The sequence below is a fragment of the Bos indicus x Bos taurus genome, chromosome 11, assembly GCF_003369695.1.
Source record: "Bos indicus x Bos taurus breed Angus x Brahman F1 hybrid chromosome 11, Bos_hybrid_MaternalHap_v2.0, whole genome shotgun sequence".
NCBI classification, from domain to species: domain Eukaryota; kingdom Metazoa; phylum Chordata; class Mammalia; order Artiodactyla; family Bovidae; genus Bos; species Bos indicus x Bos taurus.
In genome coordinates, this window is record NC_040086.1 from 95,673,929 (window position 1) to 95,700,478 (window position 26,550).

General features: G+C 43.0%; 1 protein-coding gene across 5 annotated transcripts in view; it reads left to right on the forward strand.

Annotated features, from left to right (window-relative positions):
* Positions 1-16,022: 16,022 nt before the first annotated feature.
* The window catches only part of PBX3 (PBX homeobox 3), a 225,627-nt gene continuing 215,099 nt past the window's right edge, over positions 16,023-26,550 (forward strand). Inside the window, exons 1-2 of one of the 5 annotated variants that reach the window (XM_027556284.1) lie at positions 16,023-16,316; positions 17,259-17,332. In XM_027556284.1, coding sequence (XP_027412085.1) covers positions 16,117-16,316; positions 17,259-17,332 — 274 coding nt within the window. In that variant the 5' untranslated portion in view covers positions 16,023-16,116. The other 4 variants (XM_027556281.1, XM_027556283.1, XM_027556282.1 and 1 more) reach the window with 4 other exon arrangements.

Below are 26,550 nucleotides of genomic sequence, written 5' to 3' on the forward strand. Positions count from 1 at the left end.
GTGTCCTATAAAATGCAAACAACTTTTTACCTACTAGCTACATAAACTCAACCCCCGTGCCTCCATTTCTTTAACTATAAGACAAGATAAGTACCTATTGACCTCTCAGGAGTGTTACGAATATCAAACGCATTAATGTTTGTAAAGGGCTAAGAACAGTGCCTGGCACCTGGTCAGTTCTATATCAGTGTTTTTAAAATACAAAATAAATAACAATGTTAAAGGGTTCTGTGTGGAACTTTCCTGGAGGTCCAGTGGTTAAGATTCTGCCTTCCAATGCAGGAGCTCGGGTTCGAACGCTGGTCAGAGAACTAAGGTCTTGCATGCCTCAGGGCCAAAATTTTTTAAGGGGGAGGGGGTCTTATGACAATTAAATTAAAAAATGCTTGCAGCCAATAACTATTTGTGGAGGGAAGTGAAGAGGGAAGGACCTGCCAATGCAGAAACCCCACCCTAAGCAGGCTCAGAAGTACCCAGATGCAGACTTAACAGGACCTGATGACTCTAGGATTTGTCTTCTTGAGCCAAGCATGCAGTGGGCCTGGGGGAGCCCTGGACCTACCTGTCCTCCTGCTTTCATCTCCCCTCCACAAACTCACTGGTACCTGATGATACCTTTAACCCAAGGCTGTGACCTGGGTCCCACACTATCAGCCCTGGACTACTCTAGGGCCCTACATGGCTGTATCCATCTTTGTACTTATGGCCAACAGCTCAAGTCTTACTTCCAGTGAGATGGAATAGATCCCCATCCCTTTCTATTCTCCTTCCTCCTCAGAGTGATAGTCCTGCCGCCTTTGTGGATCACAACTTCCCAGAAATCCTATTGGTTCCAACCACCAGAGTGGACCCCTTGGCTATCAACACAAGATGGGCTGAAACAGGGCCCACCATGCCCATTGGATATTATTGTTCAGATGGCTGCTCACCCTCCCTGGCATCAGCCATCAGATTAGTCAGGCCACTGAGCTCAAACGCTGCCAACTCGATAATTCATTCATCTGTTCATAAATTCATTCCCATATTCATTTGACTATTGGTAACTCAGTTCTTCCTCTATGCCTAGTGCATAAAGATGGAGACACTGAGATCATTCACATAGTGTTCTTGCACTCAGAGAACTCACAGTCTAGTCGGGGAGAGAAATAACTCACAATAGAGGGTAATTAGGTGTAAAAAGATCCATATAGTCAAAGCTATGGCTTTCCCTGTAGTAATGTATGGATTTGAGAGTTGGACCATACAGAAGGCTGAGTGCCAAAGAACTGATGTTTTCAAAGTGTGGTGCTGGAGAAGACTCTTCAGAGTCCCTTGGACAGCAAGGAGATCAAACCAGTCAATCCTAAAGGAAATCAACCTTGAATTCACTAGAAGGACTGATCCTGAAACTGAAGCTCCAATACTTTGGCTACCTGATACGAAGAGTTGACTCACTGGAAAAGACCCTGATGCTGGGAAAGATTGAAGGCAGGAGAAGAATGGGATGACAGAGGATGAAATGGTTGGATGGCATCACTGACTCAATGGACATGAGTTTGAACAAACTCCAGGAGATAGTGAAGGACAGGGAGGCCTGGCTGCTGCAGTCCATGGGGTCGCAAAAAGTCAGACACGACAGTGACTGAACAACAAAGCACAAAAATAGAAATATATAGAAGGTAGGAGAGACAAGGGAGATTTAGTACTCTTATCTGGGAGAATCAGGGAAGCATTTCCAGAAAAGTGACATTTGAGATGGATTTTTGGAGATGGAATCGGATAAAATCAGAATCATTTTAGATCGAGGGGTGAAAAGGCATGGATGGATCAAAGGGAGGAGCTAGGCTCTAAGATAAGGTTGGAGAGAAGCTGGGAGTAGTGGGCAGAGACCAGATGATGGAGAAGGTTGAATATGGGGCCAAGGAGCTTAAACCTAATGCTTTTTGGTGAAGGGTTGTAGGGGACCCCGTGTAGTGCTGCCAGGCTCCCCCTTCACTGGAAGGCTGGTTGCCGTGGTTGCTGGGAACGCCATCCAGAGGCAATGGTCAGCTGTCAGGCCCGTTTAGCTTTTCCCTCTGCAGCAGACAGCCACCTCATCCAAGGTCATGCCCCTCTCTGGCAGGACAGCTGACATTCTAGGACTGATGGATGCAACAGTATAAAGGCCCAGCCCTCGGGGCCCAGCATTGGACAACTCTGAAGGCCTATTCTAGTTCAAAAGGTCCCAGTGGGTTTGGCTCAGACTGTCATTGGTTCGACATTGAAGTTCAACTTCTCCCCGCCCCACCCCCGGTCCCTCCTGCTTTCTTCCCCTCTCCCATAGGAATCGCGACCAAGAGCAGCGTCACCCTGGGCATGGATCTCACCCTCTCTACTCAGAACTTCATTCATCAGGCATCCACCTCTCTATATCTCCTACTACAAGCGCCTACCTGTGAGGTATTTGAAAACGCTTCCTTCTCTTTCATACCCCCTACAGGTTCTCAAGTCCATGTGGCCTTCCAGTTCCTGCCCTCTAGCTCTGCTCTGCTTGTCAGGTGCTGCTGCTGCTGCTAACTCGCTCAGTCGTGTCTGACTCTGTGTGACCCCATAGACGGCAGCCCACCAGGCTCCCCCGTCCCTGGGATTCTCCAGGGAAGAACACTGGAGTGGGTTGCCATTTCCTTCTCCAATGTGTGAAAGTGAAAGTGAATTTGCTCAGTTGTAACTGGCTGTTTGCGACCCATGGACTGTAGCCTACCAGGCTCCTCTGTCCTTGGGATTTTCCAGGCAAAAGTACTGGAGTGGGGGTGCCATTTCCTTCTCTGCTTGTCAGGTGAATTTCTCCAAAAAGCTGTCAACTTCCGGTCTGCAGTCCTCCCTACCAATTCATTCCTTTGGTGACTCCAGTGAACATCTGCCACGCCCCCCATCTCCACTAAAACCTTTCACCAGGGTGCCAATGCTCACCATGTCTTTAAATTCAGCGGACACCTCTTTGACCATAACTCAGTTGAACTGTTGACTTCTCTCTTCTTAAAACACCCTTAGTTTCTGTGCTGCTGTGTTTTCTAGTTTTTCTCCCACCCTATAGTGGCTCCTTTATTTCTCCATCTGTCCCTAAATTATTGGTGCTCTGTCACAGATCCTCATTTTTCTCACTTCTCACACTCTTTCGGTGTGATCTCATTCATTGTCATGACTACTAACACCATTGAGATGTTAATAATTCCTAAATCTCTTTTTCTAGTGCAGACATCTTGCCTGAGCATTACATCCACAGCTCCCATCAGACATCTCCCCTGGGTCATTCTGCAGGCTCCACAGGCTCCAACAACTGAATTTGTCACCCTCTCCTCAAGCCTTCATCTTTCTCATCAGTAAATCTCTGCTTCTGCTGTTCCCCAGTTCTTCTTACCCAAATTCCCCAGGACCTCCCTGATCATGCTCCACCAGCTTCATCCTAAGCTTAACCCACTTCCCTAACTCCTGACTCAAATTACACCTAATTCAAAGTTGAGTCATCTACTGGGAACCAGGTTGTGGGGGCTCAGTTAAGAATGGGGCTCTTGGGACTTCCCTGGTAGTCTAATAGCTAAGACTCTGCACTCCCAATGCAGGGGTATGGGCCCAGGTTTGATCCCTGATCAGGGAACTAGATCCTGCATGCTGCAACTAAAAGTTCACATGCCACAGTGAAGATCAAAGATCCCCACAAGCCACAACCATGAAGACCCCGTGAAGCCAAAAAAGAATGGGGCTCTTGAAAGACTCCCTGACAACGTAGAACCAGAAACTGGACAGCCTTCAGGACCCTGGAGCTGTCCAGCTCCTTTTCTACCTTGTCCCAGCCTCCCTCCTTTCCAGGCTGTACTGTTTTCTTCTTTCCGAGACTGTTCTGTTTATAAGTGGCTTTTTCTGCTTCTTGCTTTGCTATTGACTAAACATACTGACTTGGAGGTCTGGGGGTTACATGTCCTCGATTCAAATAGCCAGCAAACAAATCAGTGTCTTCCAGTTGCAAGGGCATCAGTTTCTCAGAAGAGAAATGGTTGGGGTTAGCTCCAGTCAAATGCTCATTGCCGGTCTGATAAGCTACAGCTAGGAGAGTTGGGCTCTGGCATAGGAAACGTGGTTATAGGGACACATAAGGATAGATGTGAAGTTTAAGAGGAAGTAGTGCTGTGCAGTTAAATGACATGATTTTACAGCCCTGAATAATCACAGGTGACCAACATTCCCAAGATGTAGAAAACTTAATTTTAGGCAAATATCTAACTTTTTTTACTATGTATCTTATGGCTTTGTAAGGATCATTTATTTATTTCATCTCCTTTCCTCTTTCCATCTTATTGTGCTAATGAGTAGCAACATAATAGGAAGAATATTATAAGGGAAAATATTCCATGAGACTGTTTCTAAAAACTAAAATCTTAAATATACACTCGAATACTACTTTCTCCCATAACACAGTTATTAATTATAATAATAAAATAAAAGGTGTTTGAGTGCATTTTAATCTTTTCTGCATTAAAATCTGACCTAGAAATTCAAAATAGAAGATCATCAAAAGTATCATCTACTTGTTTCTGACAGAAGGAAGTTTATAACTGGTGCATAATATCACCAGGAAATCTCTGATGGCCCCCTTACGGTTAAAAAAAATTTTTTTTAGAAAATTTATTTTCAGATCAGCATATTGTAGCATAATTCTTAAAGGAACTTTTACTTTAAATCAGTTTTATTGTAAGCCTAGAAAAGAAATGGGACTACAAGATGAACAAAATCTTGACAAGAAGCTAGTGAGAGAAAAAGAAATATACTGTGGGACCACTTGGTTTTAAGAAATGAAACTCTGGATTTATGTATCAGCTTAAAAAAAAATCTCTCTAGGCACACGGTTCAGCAACTGTTTAGATCTTATCTAAAAATTTTAGTCTGTTTCAAATGAAAGCAGATTTCTTTGTTTCAAGATAGTGATTTTGTGATTCTTTATTTAACAAAATGTTTCCTAAGCATCAATTAGATATCAATTAGTAACAACTAGGTATTTGTCAGGTATCAAATATCAAAAGAGCTTTTTTTCAAGGTGTAGAGTATACAAGATATATTACTAGAAGCTACATTAAAAAGTACAGCCTCTATAGAAAATAGTAAGGCAGTTCCTGATAAAACTTTAAAACAGAATTACCACATGATCCAGCAATTCTACTTATAGGTATATACAGGGGAAAAAAATGAAAGCAAGAACTCAGACACTTGAACACTCACTTTTGTAACAGCATTACTCATGATAGCTAAAATGTGAAAACAACCAAGCATTCCATTGATGGAGGAATGAATAAACCAAATGTGATACAGACATATAATGGAATATTATCCAGCCTTAAAAAGGAAGAAGCTCTACAGGAAATGCTACAGCCTGGATGAACCTTTAAATTTTTGTGCTAAATGAAATAAGCCAGTCACAAAAGGACAAAATATTGTATGGTTCCATTTATGTGAGGTACTTATTGCAAATTTATAGATACATAAAGCAGGAGAGTGGTGGCAGGGGGCTGGGGGAAGGAGTGATGGGGAGTGAGAGTTCAACGGGTACAGAGTTTCAGTTTTGAAAGATGGAAAAGTTCTGGAGATGGACACTGGGGATGGGGCCCACCAGTGTGAATGTGCTCAGTGCTCTTGGCTGAAATAAAGATTTTTAAATGGTTAAAATGATGTTATGTATATTTAAATACAATTAAAAGGGTACACATTTATAAGAACCTGAATGATGCTTGGAACTCAAAAATGAAGGATTTACTTCCTTTTGGGGCTTAGAAAGGGTTTCTAGTGGCGACACTAGAGCAGGGAGACAACATGAATGGTGGAAATGGTTGGAAATCTCTAGTTCCAGTTCCACTCGGTCACTTAGTAATGGGGGGATCTTAGGATAGGTAACATAACCCCCTTATAGGCAGTGTAACCATGGCTACAGTCCATGGGGGTTATTTACAAGAATGCTGAGCCAGAAGGCTTGTTTGAGTCATAGTTCATTCACCAGCTGCGGGGCCTTGGTCAAGTTATTTGACATCTCTAGGTCTCAGTTTCTCTAACAATGAATAGGGAAGTCAATGCCCAGTTCACAGGGTTGTCACGAAGGTTTAACTAGATCAAGCATGAGAAACCATTAGCATAGTGCCTGCCACAAACCAAGTGCTCAGTAAGTGTCAGTAGCTTGTTATTTCCTGAGTCTTATCTACAACATGGGTTTACTATGACTTGTCTTAAGATCTTTGAGTTATTTTGAGGCTTGGTAGAGATACTGTAAGTGAAACAGATTAGACAGTATTATTGAAGAGGGTAAGACTTCGGTATGCATTCTCATTGAAGGGAACAGTATAAGGAAAAGGAAGAATTCTGAAAGTGTGGGGCATTAGGACTGATTAATACATTCAGCATATGGAAAGGAACAGGGGGAAAGATGGCTAGAGAGACAGAACTGGGAGAGCTTATTTAGGGCCTTGAAGGCCTGGCTAAGAAGCACATCACAGAAGTAGATCCAATGTGAGATAGGGCAAGGATCATGCCATGATTTGATTTGGTGTTGAGAATTAAATTTGGAGGATGATGCCTCTCTTGGTCAGGTTGAACTGCTGTAACAAACTACTTTAGCCTGGGTGGTTTAAACCACAGTCATTTATTTCTCACAGTTCTGAAGCTGGGGAAACCTGAGAGGTGCCAGCATGTGTGGTTCTGGTAAGAGCCCTCTACCTGGCTTGCAGATGACTGCCTTCCCTCTGTAGTCTCACATGGCAGAGAGAGGAAGCTCTGGTATCTCTTCTTTTCCCTTTTTTTTTTTGGTGGCTATGCTGGTTATGCAGACTTCTCTTGTTGTGGATCACAGGCTCAGGAGTTGCAACACGAAGCTAGTTGCTCTAAGGCATGTGGGATCTTAGTTCCCCACGCATGCGTGCTAAGTCACTTCAGTCTGTACGACATTTTGCGACCCCATGGACTGTAGCCCCCCAGGCTTCTCTGTCCGTGGGATTCTCCAGGCAAGAATACTCAAGTTGGTTACCATTTTCTCCTCCAGGGGATCTTCCTAGGGATAGAATCCGCCTGTCTTACATCTCCTGCATTGGCAGGTGGGTTCTTTACAACTAGCACCGCCTGGGAGGCCCTTAGTTCCTCCACCAGGGATCAAACCCGCTACTCAACAATTAGACATTTAGCCACTTCTATATGGCTTCCCCAGAGAAGGCAACGGCACCCCGCTCCAGTACTCTTGCCTGGAAAATCCCATGAACGGAGGAGCCTGGAAGGCTGCAGTCTATGGGGTCGCTGTGGGTCGGACACGGCTGAGCGACTTCACTTTCTCTTTTCACTTTCATGCATTGGAGAAGGAAATGGCAACCCACTCCAGTGTTCTTGCCTGGAGAATCCCAGGGATGGGGGAGCCTGGTGGGCTGCCGTTTATGGGGTCACACAGAGTCGGACACGACTGAAGTGACTTAGCAGCAGCGGCAGCATATGACTTCCCCAAAGGCTCAACAGGTCAAGTATTTTTGCTAGGAGAATCCCATGCACAGAGGAGCCAGGCGGGCTACAGTCCATGGGATCACAAAGAGTTGGACATGACTGAGCTCATGTGCACACACATACTGCATTGGCTGGCAGACTGCTTACCACTGCGCCAACAGCAAAGTCCTCTTCCTTTTCTCAAAAGGGTATTAATCTCATCCTGGAGTCCCCACCTTCATGACCTCATCTAAATCTGACTGCCTTCCAAAGGCCTCACCTCCTAATGCTATCACATTATGGGTCATGGCTTCAATTTACTAATTTGGGGAGGGGCACAATCCATAGCAGCTCCCAATGACACTTACCTCCTGATAATCGTGTTCTGAGTCATCCTCTTCCCCTGGACTGTAGGTTAGATCTAGTGACTTGCTTCGAATAAAGAGAACACAGCAAAAGTGTTAGTATGTCACTTATGAAATGAGGTTATAAGAAGACTGACTTCTGGGACTCCCCTGGTGGTCCACTGGCTAGGACTCTGTGCTCCCAATACAGGGGGCCTGGGTTTGATCCCTGGTTGGGGAACTAGATCCCACATGCTAAACTAAAGAGTCTGAATCCCACAACTAAAAAAAAAAAAAAAAAGACTGACTTCCCTCTTGCCTGTCCTTTCTTGCTCTCTGGCTTCCTCACCCATTTGGAAGCCAGCAATCATGTTGTGAGCTGTCCTATGGAAAGACCCAGAGACTGAGGTACTGATGTTTCCAGCCAACAGTCACTGAGCTCCTGAGAGCAGTCAATAGCCATGTGAGTGACCTAGGAAGTGGATCCTTCGCCTGCCAAGCTTTGAAGTGACTATAAGCCCTGGGTGTCACCTTGTTTGCAGGCTTGTGAGAGCTCCTAGATCAGAGGCACCCAGCTAAATTATATCCAAATTCCTAACATACATAAACTTTAAGATAATAACTGTTTGTTGTTTTAAACATTCAAGTTTTGGGTACTTTATTACATAGCAATAGCTAGTTAGTCCGGAGAAGGCAATGGCAACCCACTCCAGTACTCTTGCCTGGAAAATCCCGTGGACGGAGGAGCCTGGTAGGCTGCACTCCATGGGGTCACTATGAGTCAGACACGGCTGAGCGACTTAACTTTCACTTTTCACTTTCATGCATTGGAGAAGGAAATGGCAACCCACTCCAGTGTTCTTGCCTGGAGAATCCCAGGGACGGGGGAGCCTGGTAGGCTGCTGTCTATGGGCTCGCACAGAGTCGGACACGACTGAAGTGACTTAGCAGCAGCAGCAGCTGGTTAATTCACAGACTGCCCTGACTTCAGATGCCAGCTGCAAGTTCAAGGTTCCCCAGACCACCAGCACTTCTGACCAACCTGCTACAAGTTTGGCTGTTCCCATGGTTCAATACTATCTGGAAGGACAGAGAACTCTGAAAAGCACTACACTTATAATTACAGGTTTATTGTAAAGGATATAAATCAGGACCAGTCAGATGAAGAGACATATAGGTCAAGGTCCTGAATGCAGAGCATCCAGGCTCTCTCCCTGCAGTGTCAGTGTGTTTACCAACCAGAAAGCTCCAGTGTGTTTTGGTATATAGGGTTTTTATTAGGATTTCATTATGTAGGCATGATTGATTGATTCATTGGCCACAGGACTGAGCTCCATCTCCAGTTCCCTTTCCTTCCTGGGAGGATGAGCTGGTTTAAAGCCCCAACCCTCCTGTTACATGGTTGGTCTTTCTGTTGATCAGCCCCTAATCCTGAGTCTTTTTGTTAGCATAAACTCAGGTGTGAACGAGGGGCTCATGAATAACAAAGATAATCCTGCTGTACTCAGTGACTCAGTCGTGTCCCTTTCTTTGTGACCCTATGGACTATAGTCCACCAGGCTCCTCTGTCCATGGGATTTTCCAGGCAAGAATACTGGAGTGGGTTGCCATTTCCTCCTCCAGGACAGACACTCCTCTATCTTGGCAAATTTCAAAGATTTTAGAAGTTATCTTCCAGGGACCTAGGACAAAGATCAGATACTTTTTTTGGTTGTATATAATACCTTTCGACCTGTAGGAGATCATATTTTGTACCAGGCACTGTGCTAGGCTATTCTTCCATCCTTCCATCCTTTATATATTAACAGTGTGAGATTAGATTTGCTGGAAGTAGTGGAAAACCCAACCAATAGGAATTTTATTATTATTTATTTTTATGATTATTTTATTTTTTTAAATTTTCATTTATTTTTGGCTGTGCTGTGTCTTTGTTGCTGGCCGAGGGCTTTCTCTAGTTGCAGCAAGTAGGGACTACTTTCTAGCTGTGGCGCCACAACTTCTTCTGGTGGCTTCTCATGGGCACTGGCGCACATGGGCTCGGTAGCTGTACTGAAAGAGCTTAGTTGCCCCACGACATGTGGAATCTTCCTGGACCAGGGATTGAGCCTATGTTCTCTGCGTTGACAGGCAGATTTTTAACCACTGGCCCACCAGGGAAGTTCAGAAACTATACAATAGAAATTAGATTTTCTCACATAACTAGAATTAGCAATTTAGTTTTGTTCAGGTATTCAACAATGTCTTCAGGAACGTAGGCTCTCCATATCTCTCTGCCCCACTTACTGTTTATATTTGTTTTTAATAATGTTTTATTTTAGAATATTTACATAAAAATGATAAGATAGTACAGAGGGTTCTCCAGTATCTCCCACCTGGTTTCCTCTATTATTAACATCTTATAATAATATAGTATGCTTGTTTAATGTACAATTAATGAGCCATTAGTGATATATTATTGTTAACAAAAGTTCATAGTTTATTCAGATTTCTTTAGTTTTTACCTAAATGTCCCTTTTCTGTTCCAGAAACCAATCTGGGATACCATTTTACATTTAGCTGTCATATCTCCTTAGACTCTTCTTTTAGAAAACTGTCCTTTTTCTTTAAATCAGGAGACAAATCTATCCCTCTGATAGGTTCAGAAAGCAGGAGATGAGATGATCATACTCAGCTTGGAACTTGACTGAGACTGAGCACATTGCCATCAGAATAATCAGGGTTCCACCAGCATGGAAGGAGGTGGGCCAGTGGATAACAGCAGTGGACAGTGTTGGCCCCAAGTGTCTACTATGTATGACGCCGCACACTACTAGGTGTTATGAGGGATGAAAGGACATTAAAGATGGGGCTTTCTATCCAGCCTTTCAGAAATTATGTATTCCAATAATTATTCTCTTTTAAGCACCTCATAGGGACATCCCTGGTGGTCCAGAGGTTGAGAATCCACCTACCAATGTAGGGGACTTGGGTTTGATTCCTGGTGGGGCAATCAAGCCTGCACACCACAACTAGAGAGAAGCCTGTGAAACACAATGAAGAACCTGTGTGCTGCAACTAAGATCTGATGCAGCCAAAAATAAATTAAAAAAAAATTTTTTTAAAGGACCTCTTAATAGGAGGGTGAACTGTTGTCTCACTGATCCTTGGTTGCTCAGTCAAATACATTTCCAGAAGATGAAGATTTGTCACAGGTCACAAGTGCTAACAACTGTAAAGTCTACTTTTAAAGAATCATTCCCAAAGTGATGGAGCAGTGATATGTTTGGGAATAAGGATTTAGTTTATTTCACAGTTTCCCCAAAGTGACTTCTTAGACATCTAAGGTTTTTTTTTTTAATTGGACTGTGCCAGGTCTTAGTTGCAGCATACGAGGACATCTAAGGTTTTTTTTTTTAATTGGACTGTGCCAGGTCTTAGTTGCAGCATACGAGATCTAGTTCCCTGCTGCTGCTGCTAAGTCGCTTCAGTCGTGTCCGACTCCGTGCGACCCCATAGACGGCAGCCCACGAGGCTCCCCCGTCCCTGGGATTCTCCAGGCAAGAACACTGGAGTGGGTTGCCAATTTCTTCTCCAACGCATGAAAGTGAAAAAGTGAAAGTGAAGACGCTCAGTCGTATCTGACTCTTAGCGACACCATGGACTGCAGCCTACCAGGCTCCTCTGTCCATGGGATTTTCCAGGCAAGAGTACTAGAGTGGGGTGCCATTGCCTTCTCTGCTAGTTCCCTGACCAGGGATCAAACTTGGGCCTCCTGCATTGGGAGCTCAGAATCTTAGCCACTGGGCCACCAGGGAAGTCCCGACATCTTAGTTTTTGTTTTTTAAAGTCAAATCAGTCATGTGATGGTCCATCTCAAAATATATACTTTGTCCTTAACATGCAAATGGACTAGGTAAGGAAACGGGTAAATTGAGAGAAAACATGGGTCCATCTAGTTTGGTGGTAAATTACCTATTTATAGGCAATATATTCAGCCAGAGTTTAGAGCAGATGATTAGTGAAGGCAGGCATGGCTGGAAAGCCTCAGAGAGGCAAGGTCTTAGATAGCTATGAAGGATAGCCTTGCTGGGCATTATTCTTCAATTTCCCTGCTCTACTGCCATGAAACCTAGACTTCTCTAATCTCTCACAGAGTTAACCTCTTTTTATTAAGTGCTTGGTTATCTTCATCAATTTACAGTTTACCTGTCAAAGCCTTGTGATTTTTATTCCAATGTTGTTGTGTTAGTCGCTCAGTTGTGTCCAACTGTTTGCAACCCTATGGACTGTAGCCGGCTAGGTTCCTCTGTCCATGGAATTCTCCAGGCAAGAATATTGGAGTGGGTAGCCATTCCCTTCTCTAGGGAATCTTCCGACCCAGGGCTTGAACTCCAGGTCTCCTGCATTGCAGGCATTTACTGAGTCACCAGTGAAGCCCTCGATTGAATGATATATATATATATATATATATATATATATATATATATATACACATTTTTGGGGGGGCAGTGTCTCATAGGGTGGGCTTTGTAGTCACACAGATCAAGATTTGAATCCAAGGTCTAATACCGACTGACTTGGAGGTCTTGTGTAAGTTTCTTACCCTCTTTCAGTCTGTTTCCTTATATTTAATAATAATTTCACCTAGATTGGCCTGTTGTGAGATTGAAATAAGATGAAGTAAGAACACGGAGCACAATGTCCCACTCAGAGAGACTGCATGAAAATGGCATCTGCTGTGATGATCACTGTATTGGTAGAGGCGATGGTGTGATGGTATTGTTAATATGAGCCAAAGTCATGGAAAGAGATGAATATGACAGAGTGCCCCTACTTGGTTTTCACCACTTTTTCACTGTTAACTTTACATGAATGTACACTCACCAAAAGTAAATTACATTTCCTTTGACTTTTTGATAATCACTGTCTTGGAAACAGCAAAGATGGATTTAGGTACTTAAAGAGGTTCTGTTCTATTATCTGTGAAGGCACCAACCATGTGACTCAGATTGTTGAGTGAGACAAGGCAACATCCCACGTGAGAAACTTGCAAAAACACAGTAGACTTTGGGGGTATTCAAAATTAGTTGACACTGTTTATTGGGGCTTGGAAACCAATCTAAAAGAATTTATGCTTTAAATCAATGGTGGTTGTCAATGAGTCTGTGAGGGAATCTTTGCTAGGACCCCCTGGCTTTTACTGCAACTCATATTCACAATAACAAAAAGGGAAACCTCCCAAGCAGAAGGTCAATCTAATCCAACCACTTAATGCAGAATTATGGCATCAAGTTTCCACATCACTGAATGGCCATGGGTTTAGAGGTGTGTGTCATAAAATAGCTGCGGGTGTGAGACATTTAACAAGTTGTTTTACTCCTAATTGCTGGCATTTGCTTAACTGTTTTCTTAATTCTAATTTATGTTTTTATGTTCCCGTTTGTTTACGTAGCCCATACATCCCATTTGCCTTTATTTGCGTAAGTGTTTCTTTAATTTTATTTACATTTTTATATATGTTGCTTTGCTTACATAACTCATTGCTTGGAGAGGGCTAGAAATAACCATAAATCCCCATTGCTAATTAGCCTCATCCTCATGACTGATTAGTCAAGATTATGAGCCTAGAAGGAAGGCAGGGAGGAGGCCTGATAGTGAGTCACAGGATCATTGAATTTTAGAGGTGGAAGGAATTTAGAGCTGAAGGTATCTTTCAGATAGAATTCTGTGGTTTTACATCTTCATCTTTGGAGAATTATGGAAGATTGGCTGCTTGCTCTTGCTCCTTAATGCAAAAATATATAAGGATGTGGTGACAGTTTTGAAAAACACGATAAGAATAAAGAGAAAGTCCAATCAAGGATGACTATAAGTAAACCATAATGGGGGCTTAAAAGAAGAATCAGAAACTTGACACATAAATGGGCTACAGAGGAGCTGGGAATATTAATGAACATAAGGGGGCTTGTTCTTTGGAAGTAAGAGGCAGAGTGGATTGTTTGGAACGCCCTCTCCAGCAGCTGTGCAGTTTGTAAAGATTTTAGCTTGCCTTACTGTAACGTTAGCTATTAGCTTTGCAGTGGGGAGTATTTAAAAGTACACACAACATACGAAGGAAAGAACCTGGAACCGAGTAGCCTGCTTCATTCCAAGAATCCATCTGGCATGTAAAGAACTGCTTGTCCTACATTAAACCCTGCAGAGTAAGAACCATTTTTCATACCTCACACCCCTATTTTTGGTTTCAGGTAAGGCAGCTTACTGAGTTTGGCGATGAAACAAGAGGACTTTTCAGAACCACCTAACCGAAGGAAGGGCCCATCGAGGGTGAGCTCCATGGATCTAAAATGGGGAAAATATGACGAAGCTCTGTTAGGGAAATTAGGTTAAGAGAAAGTTCAAGCGTCCATAAGAGCTGGAAGTCTAGACCCCCAAGTAATGTGAGCATTTAGTCGTTTGTAGGCAGAGTACAATAGAAGAAAAAGTGCTATATATATGACAATCTGTGGCTGGAGTCACCGACATTAAATGACTCATGGTGGTGGGGTAAATTGATAAGTAGAATCCAGTCTACACTGAAATAAATATTCTTTATAATAAAAAGTTCATTTTGCAGTTTAGTCTATCTGGAGGTAGCGAAAAGCAGATCTGCTGAAGGACTCCCTGGATTACCAGGAATTGCACAGTGTATGAAAGGTTGTAAACTTACATTAGTCCTGGATATCAAACCCTTCCGCTCCTCCCGAATCCACTTTCCTCTGACACATTTTCATGTGCTCCTCTTTCAAGAAAAGTGTATATCACTCAGATCCGCTGAGTTCAGGCATCAAGCATGCAGGACAAGGGACTTCTACCTTACCTGGTCACCTCTTGAGGGACAGCGCAAGGCCAGAGCGATGGAACCAACTCAGAGCAGTGCCCTCTCGGTTGCTATGGTGATCGCGGGGTGGGCGGGGTCACCATCCGCGGCGTCCCCGCCTCTCTGCCCAGGACTTTTCGAACGCTCCAATAAGGATATCCCTTTCTTGCCTCCGTCCCGCCCCTTTCGGCTCCGAGTGCGATTCGATTGGCCTGGGACGGGCGGCCGGGTACCCTGAGGATACCACCTCCCGACGGGAAGAGCGGGAAAGTGTACCAGGCGCTGTCCGAGGCGTGAAGCTCAGGGCGCTGCGGGGAAGCACATGGTTGGCCTTGGAGCGAGTTGCCTAGTGTCCCGTACACAACTCTTGGCACCTATGACTGCTAACACTAGGGAGCAGAAATCAGGGTGCGGGAACGACGTCTGCGGGCCGGCCTATCCCGGGGGCCAGGACGCGATGAGGCTTGAGGGGTCCGGTGGCGCTCTCTTGGGGGGCGGGGGCTCGGAGGCCAGAGGGGCCGGACCGAAGCCCGGGGGCGGTGCCAGTGGCGGCGGCGGGAGGCGCAGGACCCAATGAGAGCGCGCGCCGCCCCCGGGGGCGGGGCGTGCGGAGCGCTCTCCCGCCCTCCTCTCGCCCCCGCCCCTCCCCCCGGGCGTCCGGGGCCGCAGTGAGTGAGTGGCACTGGCAGCCTGTCAATCCCTCAGCCGAACGGCCTTCGAGCCCGGTCCGCGGCGGCTGCTAGCAGGGTGCGCGGCTCTGGCTGTGGCGGCGGCGACTTCTCCCGCCCCATCAATCTGCTGTCCGCCCGGCGCGCGGCCCGCCGGGGCTCTCCATCGGGCTTCGTGCCCCCGCCGCGCCGGCCCGCTAGCTCCCAAACTTTCCTCCTCCGCCCCTCTAGCTTCTCTCCGCCGGCCCGCCCGCCGGCCCTCCTCCGCCGCCGCCCGCCAGCCCGCCGCCGCCGCTCCCTCCCCCGGGGCCGCCGGGGTTCGGATCCCGCCCGGCCGAGGCGGCGGCGGCGGGCGGCGGCGGCGGCGGCGCGCGAGGGAGGGGAGTGCGCAGGCTGGCGCGGGGGGCGGCGGGCGTCCCGGCAACTCGGCCGGCACTGAGGAGCAAGTTGCGCGGGGCTACCCGGCGGGGCGCGCGGCGGCGAGGAGGCGGCGCGGCGGCCGCGTGAGGGCAGCGGGCGCCGCTGCGTCCGCCTCCGCCACCACCGCGGAGCCCGGCGCTTCCGCCCGCCGCTTCTCCTCAGCCTCGGCGGCGGCGGAAGCCAGAGCCGGGCGCCCGTCCGCACTGCCTCAGCCGCGGGCCCAGCCGGCCGGGCCGCCCCCTCCCCGCGCGGGCGGGGAGCGCGCGGCCGCCTCCCCCTCCCCCTCCCCCTCTTTCTTCTCCTCCCTCGTCGCCGCCGCCGCCGCCGCCGCCGCCTCAGCCTTCGCCTCAGCCGCCGCCGCCGCCCGCTCCCGCCCGCGCGCGGCGGGATGGACGATCAATCCAGGATGCTGCAGACTCTGGCCGGGGTGAACCTGGCCGGCCACTCGGTGCAGGGGGGCATGGCCCTGCCGCCTCCCCCTCACGGCCACGAAGGGGCGGACGGCGACGGCAGGAAGCAGGACATCGGCGACATCCTCCACCAGATCATGACCATCACCGACCAGAGCTTGGACGAGGCGCAAGCAAAGTTGGTGTCGTCTCATTAAGCATCTTTTGTGTGTGTGCGGGAGCCGGGCCCGCGGCAGAGTCCGGCCCGGGTGGTGCCCGGGCCAGGGCCTCAGCCCCGGGCGGGGAACTTTCTCCGAAAAGAGGCCTCGGGCCCCGGCCTCTGGGGAACTTGCCCCGCGTCCCTCGACGCGGGCGGGAGTCGCCAAAGTTGCTCTCGGGGCGCGGGACGGACTTGGTGCCGCGTGGATTTCGTGGGTTTCTCTCACCCCACCTCCTCGCGTCCGGCCCTCTGGCAGCCCGGCCCCCTCGCACCGATTCAAACCTCCCGCCCGGACCCGGCTGCACGCCGCCGCGAGCGGGCCCCGGGCCGCACTTGAGGGAAGTGCAACTTTCTCCTCGGCCCGGACTCCGGGCACCCCGGCTCCGCTCGGCCGCTGGACGACCTCGCTGTGCGGGAGGCAGCCCCAGCCCGGGCGCGGGGCTCTGGGCGGTTCCCCGGCGGGTCCGGGCGCGGGCGGCCAAGTTCTCGGGAAGGGAGGGCCGCCTCGCAAACTTTGCCGAGCTGTCACCGCCCGCTGGCCGCAGTCGGCCGGCCGCCCGCGCCGCGCCCGCTGCCCCGGCGGAGGGCGGACGCGGGAGCCCCTCCATGCCGTCTTCTCCCCTGAGTCGCCGCCGTCTGCCCCCGGATCGCGGCTCCCCGCACGGGTTCGCGCCCCGCGGTCGCCGAGGCTGCTGCCCGCCGGGCAGATGGGTAGCGCTGCGTTCGGGCTGGAGCTGTAGCCGCCAGAGCTTGCCGGTTGTCGCTAACTAGTCAACTTGAGTTTTCTGTTGATTTGACGGGGTTCAAAAGAGCCTTCCAAAAGAGGGGGCCGAAATTAAATCTTGGATCTAACTTAAGGAAGGCGCCATATTATTCCATAGGTGATGCTAATACCTTTGTGTTTTGCTATTTATTTTTTAGGAAACATGCCCTGAACTGTCACAGAATGAAACCCGCGCTCTTCAGTGTCCTGTGTGAGATCAAAGAGAAAACAGGTAAGACGCTGCGCCCCGCGGTGGGCCTGGAGACCCCCGAGGTGGGGTCCGAGCTACTCCTTCGACTCTCCAGTTGAAAGCTGCTGCTTTTGGGCACCGCCATCTTTGATCATTCTTTCCTTCCCACCTCCTGATCTTGAGAAAAAACTGCAATAAATCTGGAGTCGATTTCTGAATTCCGCTCCTGGTGTAAAATGAAGTGTAGAGTGGACGGGGCAGGGTCGCAGTCCCCAGGCGGCCACCTCTGGCTGCAGGCGGGGAGGGGGCCGGGAGCGCCAGCCACCCTTTCCTGCTCCTTTCGCCTTGTTTGTGTGTCAGTTTTTAAAAGGAGCCACGGGGACCGACTCCCGCGGAGAAGCATATCCCGAACTTTGTTTTACTTAGCCTTAAGCTTCATTTCCACAGATAGAAGAATAGATGCAATTGCACAGACCCGAGGAGTATGTTTGAATTAGTATTTTAGATCAGAATACTACTTTTAAGAAGCTGGAAAGGTAATGATGTGTTTAGGTGCATACAATGTATTATATCTATTAACTACTTTTATTAAATTTTATGCTTGAAGTCATTACATTGTAAACATACTTAATATATTTTATTAAGTAGAGAAAGGTCCACAGGTGCAGGTTGAACAATTTTTGAGGTATTCAGGGCAGGGAATATATGAGAAGACAGCTTTTGCAGAAGTGCTGGAATGAAAACTACAAGTATATATTAGACAAATTTCTGACATTCATCTCAATTTAGTTTCCTTGTTAGACTTTTTAAAAACTGAAGATATTTTAGTCTTGAGGTGATGGTAGTGTCTCAACTAGAATTTGAGGTTTAATTTAGATTTTTTATTTCGTTTGAGGCATTATCTTCCCTGTATATGGCAAACAAATGCATTAAACAGGCTTTACTGTTTATTTGTGTGTGTGTTTGTTGGGTATACAGTATTATAAAGTTGCTGTTTTTTAAGTTGGCAAAGAATAGAAGAGAAAGTTAAAGTCCAAAGTATAGGAATATTTAAGTGAAGGTATTTAAAAGGTTAAATGTGATTGTGTTTAAACTGAATGTACAAATAATAGTGCACTGTATATAATTGTTAGTTGGTAGGAGAGTGGTCCTTCTTTTCAACAGATTTTTCACCATGCAATTCTGTTCTAATCCTAAAAGTAATCAATAAAAGATGAAGGGTTATTGCTGTCTATTAAAATATATGCTAAAACCATAATTAACAGCAAATATTGAGAGCCTGAAAGACTACTTTTCCTGCTTTTCATTCACATAATGTGCGTGATTTCTTTATGTCAAGTGAGTGTTTTTAAGATATATTTTAATTTTGAAAACCACAGTCACTTTAAAATGACTAACTTTTACTCTGTGTTGGTTTTTAGCTACCTTTAGAAAGCATTGTGATTTAAAATGGTAGATAATTTTGATCTGACTATAAAATAAGACATCAAGCATTAAATCTTGAGATTCTTAGTTTAGAAGCCTAAAAGTGCGTAATTCTCAGTAAATTATGTTGCTTAATGTCCAAGGGTTTTCTTGCTATCAGGGCTCCACTTCAGTTTCTGCTGACAGCTAAGCACTGGGGTATTGACTATGTTGTGAATATTAAGATTGATTCAACTTTATATAGCATTATATTACTAGAGAGAGGGGATTGATATCCCTTCCTTCTCACCCCCTTATCATGATTCTTTTTTTTTTTTTGCCTTTTTAAAAGTTTTGGCCTAGCTAGTTTGAGAATCAAACCTAGCAAACTGCTTTTCTTGTTTAGACATTTAGCAGCAAGCAGAATTCAATTAGGAAGCATAAGTCCTCTAGTTGCTTATTTGCACAAGACTTAGTTACACCATTCTGAAAGGAAAGTGTAGTCAACCTCATGTCAAAGGTGAGTTACAAAAAAGAAACAAGTCTTTTCAGAGTCTGGGATTACTGGCAGAGAGAGCCTTGGTAGGGCACTTGTCTGTTTAAGAAGCAAGAGGTAGCTGACAAAAGAAATTTTTGTGTTTTGAAAATTGTTTCTGAGGCTTTCAGAGATAACTTGTAAATTAGATTCTCTTTTTGTACTTTGGCCAGCCGATCCAAGTTTGCACGTTATCTCTTTTGTAAAAAGCCAACGGCCGACAAAGAGTAAAGGCGGCTGTCTGGGCTGAGGCATCTTCCTGCCAGCCTCTCTAAGCTCGAGAGGGACGGGATTTAAGTACCGAATGATTGATGGGGGTGAAGCTCTTTCTCTCCTCTCCTTTCTCCCCTACTACCAGAGCTCCACCTCATTCTCCAAAACTACTCTTAGAAGAGACAGGGACGTTGGACTCAGAATCCTTGATTTGAAATAAAACAGCTGTTGTAGACATTAGTGTTACCGAAGCAAAGAAATTGGGGCAGCAAATTCCAGGCCTCCCCCCCTCCCCCATCTGTTCCCATAGTCATGCTTTGGAAACATCATGAGCTTATAAAATAAGCACTGTAGATTATAATGTATATCATGTAATGCTTTTTTAAGGAAATCATTTTATTAAATCTAATAACATAGTATCCAAAGATTAATTCTCTATAACCTTAGAGAAAGTTTACCTGGTCATTTGTAATAGAAACTGGGAATACTATGTGATGACTCTATTCTGCATAATAGAGGGGTAGGGGGTTGACTAGTGGGGAGATGGGGGGTAAAGCTGTCATTTCAGTGGATAATGTCATTTTGGTTGTGCTTTTTTAAAAATAAGACAAAATCATTTTTAAAAAAATCCATATATTTGCAGATCTGCCAGTAGCTTTTGAGGTTTCTGATCAGGCAATAAACACTGCCAGTTCTCATGCACATGAGGGGTTTAGTTTGAAAAACATCTTTTTACCCCTTCTACCAAATATGAAAAGGTATTTTCCCCTTCTGACAGATAAATGGATAATCTACCACAATTATATTTTTTTTCTTGTTCAAAGGTAGGGAAAGTATACCATGAGATGCTTGCTTTTTCTTGAAAATGTGTTCTTTTATAAAATTTATCATTCAGTTATTTTTGGACAGAAATATCTGTTGAATTGTGATAGCTGCACATTTTGAAAGCAACTTAAAGTTACACGCTTTAAAACAAGATATTTGCCCATTTTAAACTAAGTAAGTGACCAGTGAGATAATTGTTAAGATTTCTTTTTTAGCCACATTTTACCATCTGTCTTTTATTAAGTATCCATGATACTATGAGGTCTCCTTATTTACATAGTTCTTTGGGGACGTTCCCTCAAATCTTTTTGGCCACCTTAATCTTGATTTTTGAAGTACTTTGTGAGAGGATTCCATTCTCATAAATCTCTCTTCTTTCCGAAGCCCTTAATTATGAAAGTTGGAATAAAGGAAAAATGGCTCTTTTTGAGAAAAAAAAATGTATTTAAAAATATTTTAAAATGAAAATTCAACACTCTAGTATATAATCAGAGTCATATTGTTAAAAAATGTTGTGTATTAGGGAAAAAAATCAGCATAACCTTTTCCTTTCTAAATGGTAGGTTAAAATACTCCATGTTGATAGCTGCCAACCAAACTCTGATTTATTGCCACCACAAACCCTAAATAGCGTTCATTTACTAGTAATGTCTAATGGCATACATGATGGTTTGCCAGATTTGTGGCCTTTGTGAGGCTTATAAGCAGGACTGACTTGGGAAGATCATAAAACTTAATGAACTTCTCTACTGCAGGAGGTGTCCGCAGGGGAAGAGAAAGGCCTGCTTGCCTGGTTGGGCTGGTTGAAGTATTTTTTATGTTTAAAGAGAAGAAAATTACTATTAAAAATGCTTTGCTTTTAAAGGAACCCTCCCTAGAAAGAGTCGTAAGGATTTTACTTTTCAAAACTGGATCAAGAAGGTAGCTTGTGAGTTTTTATATGCATTTAGAATATGATATATATGATTAAACCTTTTATCTTTACTGCTGTAAGTGGGAGTAGCTTTCAGAGAGATAAGGCAGTACTCTCAGTCAGCACCTCTACTTCTGACCCTAAGGGTTTAGAGACTCATGGCATCTTTTTCTGGTCTGTTTTCTTTCTTTTTTTAATGCTTCAATATAAAAATGTGTTCATTTTTCTTTTTACAGTGCCAGGTAATTCTTCAATTCCTAGTGTATAAAATCCAAATATTCCAAGTGAAATTTTAACAAGAAAGGTGAAAATTGTTGTATGTGAGTCTAAATGTTATATATAATATATATTGTGTATTCTTTTAAGTTGCTCTTGCAGTACTTCGAATATAGTTATCATTGTTTGTTCCAGAGTTTTAAAAACAAATGCTCTGTTTGATACATGATTCATTTCTGTGTTTTTGTGAACTATTTTCTAGTTTTAAAAAGCTTTTTATTGTGGAGAACTTCAAATGTAAAAATACAGATAAAGAGAAACTTGAATCCCCATGAACTCATTGCCTTCCTTCAGCAGTTAGCAACACTTGGCCAATCTTGTGTTCTCTGTAACTCCCACCCTTTCACAATTATTTTGAGGCAAATTTTAAAGGACTTTTAATGTTTTAAATTTTTTATCAGTTTTAGACATTATGGCTTATTTACATTGGAAATATTCAATGATTAAACAGGAAAAATTACAAAATCAGTGTATCCTGGAAATGTCATAAATTTTGTTGCTTTATTGCAAATTTTACCTTGTGTAATTTAAGAATATTTTTTATTTTTATAGATTTGCTTAACTTACTGGAGCTTTTTATGGAAGTTTTGAGGAAGGATGTAAAAGAGTGATGTTTCTCTAACTTTCTAAATGTAATACATTCATAGAAAACGTAGAAAAAAAAATCTTACTTCTCTGCTGGTTTGGAACTTCATGATCTAAAGTATCAAGCAGGTATTATTTTAAAAGTATGGACCTGTCTTCCATACCTTTTTTTCCTCTTCCCAATAAAAGAATATTAAACCCTCTTGTCAATACTAACTTGATCTGTGCAAGTAATTCTTTTCATGCCTCAGTTTTAGTGGACTTCATTTTATTATAGATCTATGTAGTTTTGGTTTTTATTTGGGACTTTACTATGTTATTATGCTAATTTACATAATTTTAATCCAAATCAGAAGTATATTAATACAGTGGCAAAGGAAGCCTTGCCTTGCCTCAAAGAGCACATTGGTTCTTTGACTTTCATAAAAATTTTCTGGGTATATCTTTCATGTTAGGATCCTTTTCCTTTTAACTAATTTTGCTTGTACTTTTAGATTTCTGTTTACAACTTTTGTAAATAGCTACTTCCAAGACCTTTAGCATCTTATTTGGATTATGTGTGTTTTGATATTTTATGTTGGCATTGTATAGGATGAAGTTATATGAAGTATGGCTATGAAGAATGAAAACGCAATTCATGAACCACACCCTAAATCATTCGTTTTATTTTGTACTCATACCATTGAGATGTTTCAGAGTACCTAACAGATCAGTACCGAACACATTATGCTAAATAAGGATTTTTATACTATTCTCCCTCTATTTATGTACATGTGAACAACTTTAGGCATTTATTTTCTCAGTATTGACATTATGAGAATTATGTTTTATTAGTTTTCTCAGCAGGCTTGTGTTTTAGCCATTTATCAGTGGGATCAGCATGATTTAGGTAGTAACAGACTAACAATGCTTATACACTCCCTCCCATGTTGACCTTTTCAAACATTTGCTCTACTTCAGTAGGCCATTTGAGTCTTTACGTATGAAGAGAGTAAATAATTTATATCACTGTGTAGTGTGAATTGGTCAAAGTTTTTTTAGATCTATCTAGCTAAAAAGGTTTTTTACAAAGTTGTAGAAGTTAATCAAACACACAAATTGCTATCAGAGCTCCCTGTTAGTGTTACATTTAGCAAATAAATTAGTAGGAAATGCTTGAATGAGCCACTGAAAAAAACAAACCATCTTTTTATGCCTTTAGACATAGAACATATTTGAAAATAAATTTCATTAATCTTCAACTCTTGGTTCTAATTACCCCCTTTGTAGGCAGAATAGTAACCAGAATCTCTTCTTTATTGTTATTTTGAAAATAGAAGTATTCCATAAACATATACACATACAATAAATATAAGATGTTTGTAGTTTTTGATGGTTAATGGTAGTTTGCTTTGGTACTAAATTTGAGTGTATGTCTAGTAAAAATATTGGTGTGATAGAATGTGTTAAGTTGAATTGGCTTGGCATTTTTTTTTTTATTTTTGACTAACATGATAGTAACTCATTTGGACTGAGAACAGTTAAAAGTAATTATGGATAAAAATAATTGTTAAAAGTTTCGTACTTGTTTTCTTCAAGTTAAGTGCTTTAGAAATGTTAAGCTGTTTTGAACAATAACCCTTTTTGTGTGATCATATTAATGAGAACTTGGTATACAATGTAATCCTTTTAATGTTGATGATTCCTCACAATGTTTAAACCATTAGTTGGGAGACTCAACATATGTTAATGGCAAAATGATTTTTTTTGTTTATTTTGTTTTATGTGATACATAAGTTTTCAAAGCATGTTTCTTAGGCATCAGAGTCCAGCAGGTGGCTTTTTACATTAAAAAAATTCATAAATTTTAAAATCCCATAAAATTTTATTTCAAATTCAAATTAACTAATTGAGAATGTCAACATTTCCACTGTCTCTATATTAACATTTATAATAGAACAAATGGTTGCATATAGAAATTATCTGCAACATAATCTAAATTAAGATTCTAAACAGGCATTACAGATGCTGGTAACTTTGGCAATTATCATTTTGTTTGGTGAACAGTAGTAAAACAGTGTGCGGTAAAAGTGTTTAGAGAGAGAGGATAAATAAATTGAACAGTTTTGCAATGCAAAGTGGTTTGTGGTGTTTTTGAGGATTTCTTGGCTCTCTCTTAACTGCTATTGTGAGCCTGGAGCAGATTTCCCCATTGCTAATGCCCTAGAAGTATTAATTCACTTTGATATGCTAATTAGAGGGCATTATGCAAGAAATGAGATTAAGTGGCAGCATGAAGCCATTTGCCTGTCAGTAAATTGAGAGCTTTAGCATCAGGAGGAGCTTTGTTTTTTTTTTTTTAAGTTTCTCTTGGTTTTGCATATAAATAAAATTGATTGAAAGGTCTAGAGAAGCTTCTAGAACATTGGTAGATTCCTCCCCCTATGGTTATTTAAATGTAATGTTACATAACTTTTCTGAATATTAATTGATCTAACTGGAGATAAATATGAAGTTTTCATCATGTTCCCTATACATGGACGTATACTAAGAATTTTGCATCATCTAGTCTTTTTTCCTAGAGCCCAGTTTCAGAATATGGCTAGTCAATTCTTTTCAGAAGTGTAAACTTGGTATGTGCTTGTGTGTCTTCACCAGTGTCTTCACTAAACTGAACTTCACAAGAATATTTTCTTCATAGGAAAAAATGAAGAAGTTGTTGAATTGGGCTTCAGGAGACTATATTAAATGAGCATTAAGACTCTCACTTAAATACCTAATTCTAGTTGCTGGGAGGCATTAGAATTAGTGGTTAAATTCTGCCCTTTACACAACCTGTGGAATTTACATTTCAGCATGTATCTGTTGTTTTAAGATTACCATATTATTTGATTTTCATGTTGAAGATGGTGTTTCATACTTGATTCTGCTTTTGCATTTGCGATTTAAGCCAGGCCTTTGATTTTCTCTCTATAAAACTATTATGTGATTTCCTACATTTTGTAGGGAAATGGATGAGTGAATGCAGGAATAGGAATGATGGATTGGGAGGAGGACAGAACTTTGGGCCTGTGAAAAAAATTAAGGTTTCCTCAAACATGGAACTTCTACCTGTATAAACCATGCTGAGGATAGAATTTCTAAACCTAGGCTTAACTGCAGTCTGAGGTGTGGTTGGACAGGATGGGGTTTGGATCAAGCATTCAGATTGAGGTTTGCTTGAGTGTCTGAATTCCACCACTGTAGCTGTGACTCTAGACCCAACAAAGCAGAACTTCTCTTCAGAGCCATATGGATTATTTAGTCACTGCAGCTGCCATGCATACATGCTACTAAGGCTGGCTTCTTTTCGTGTGCATGTGTGGTGCTTGTTAATGTTAATGGGAGTCAGGAATGTGCACACAGACAGAGGGATGAGAGTCTCTCCTGAGACAAGAGTCTCTGATTGCATTTCTCAGTGAAGAGGACTTAGTGTACCTGCACATTAACTGCTCTTCTAAATGGAAAACTTGGTGACTTTAAATTCTCATTCCCTTCTCAGACTCCCTGAACTAGTTAAACCAGTGAATCCTCATTAGTTTCTGATTACTTGCAGAATTTCATTTAAAACATGTGAAGTTAGTTTTGATTGAAATGGGAACAAAAAGCTTTTGAAATTGCATATTATTGTTTTTTGAACAAAAGGTTTCTACTGGCTTTCAGATGTACTAAGCTTTTGTAAATAGGAATTTATAGTGAAATGGGAGGAGTTTTTGACATTCCACTTGAGTGGCATTGATAGGGGAAAAAAATCACAGCATTAAAAAAATATACATGTGTGAAATGGCAAGTTCATACGTGTGTATTATGTAGAAACCGTTACTATCCAAGTGCCCTCAAATGAGGAAGAATTGACTTAGATAGTCTCATAAGTTTCTTTCTTTCTCCTCTTTTCTTTAAAAAAAAAAAAAAAAAAAAACCTAAGGATGAAGGTAGTTGGAATTCATAGTCAGATATATCATTTTCAACTTGGAATAGGGAGTAGAACAGGAAATTGATTTTATATTTATTATGAAAGCAAGAATTCTGCCACCGACTGACAGCCATCCATGTTTTAGTTTTGTGATAATTGTTCACAGACATTACTCTGCAGTTGGCCCAGATTATTTATAATGTTGATTGGGAGTGTTTGTCCATTAAAAGGTGTGTGTATAATGAATATCTTTAATTAAACCAAGTAATAATGGAATATTCTACATTGGATTTTGGGTCGAGGATTAACTGTCAGTACTGGTAAGACCAAGTTACAATAGATTGTGCAATGATTCCTTTGGCTTCATGGATGTATTTATTACCATTTTTGAACAAATTATACTAACATGAAAAGTTGTGTTTGAAATGATTGTGTGCTAGATAAGGTGATACATTACAGGAATGGCTGGGTTTATGAAGCTTTATGTAGAGGTTTTCTCAGAAATTATAGCACAGGGCTGTCACTATAAAACCCAGTGATACAGTTGGTAATAACATACAGTGAAGATATTTTTAGAT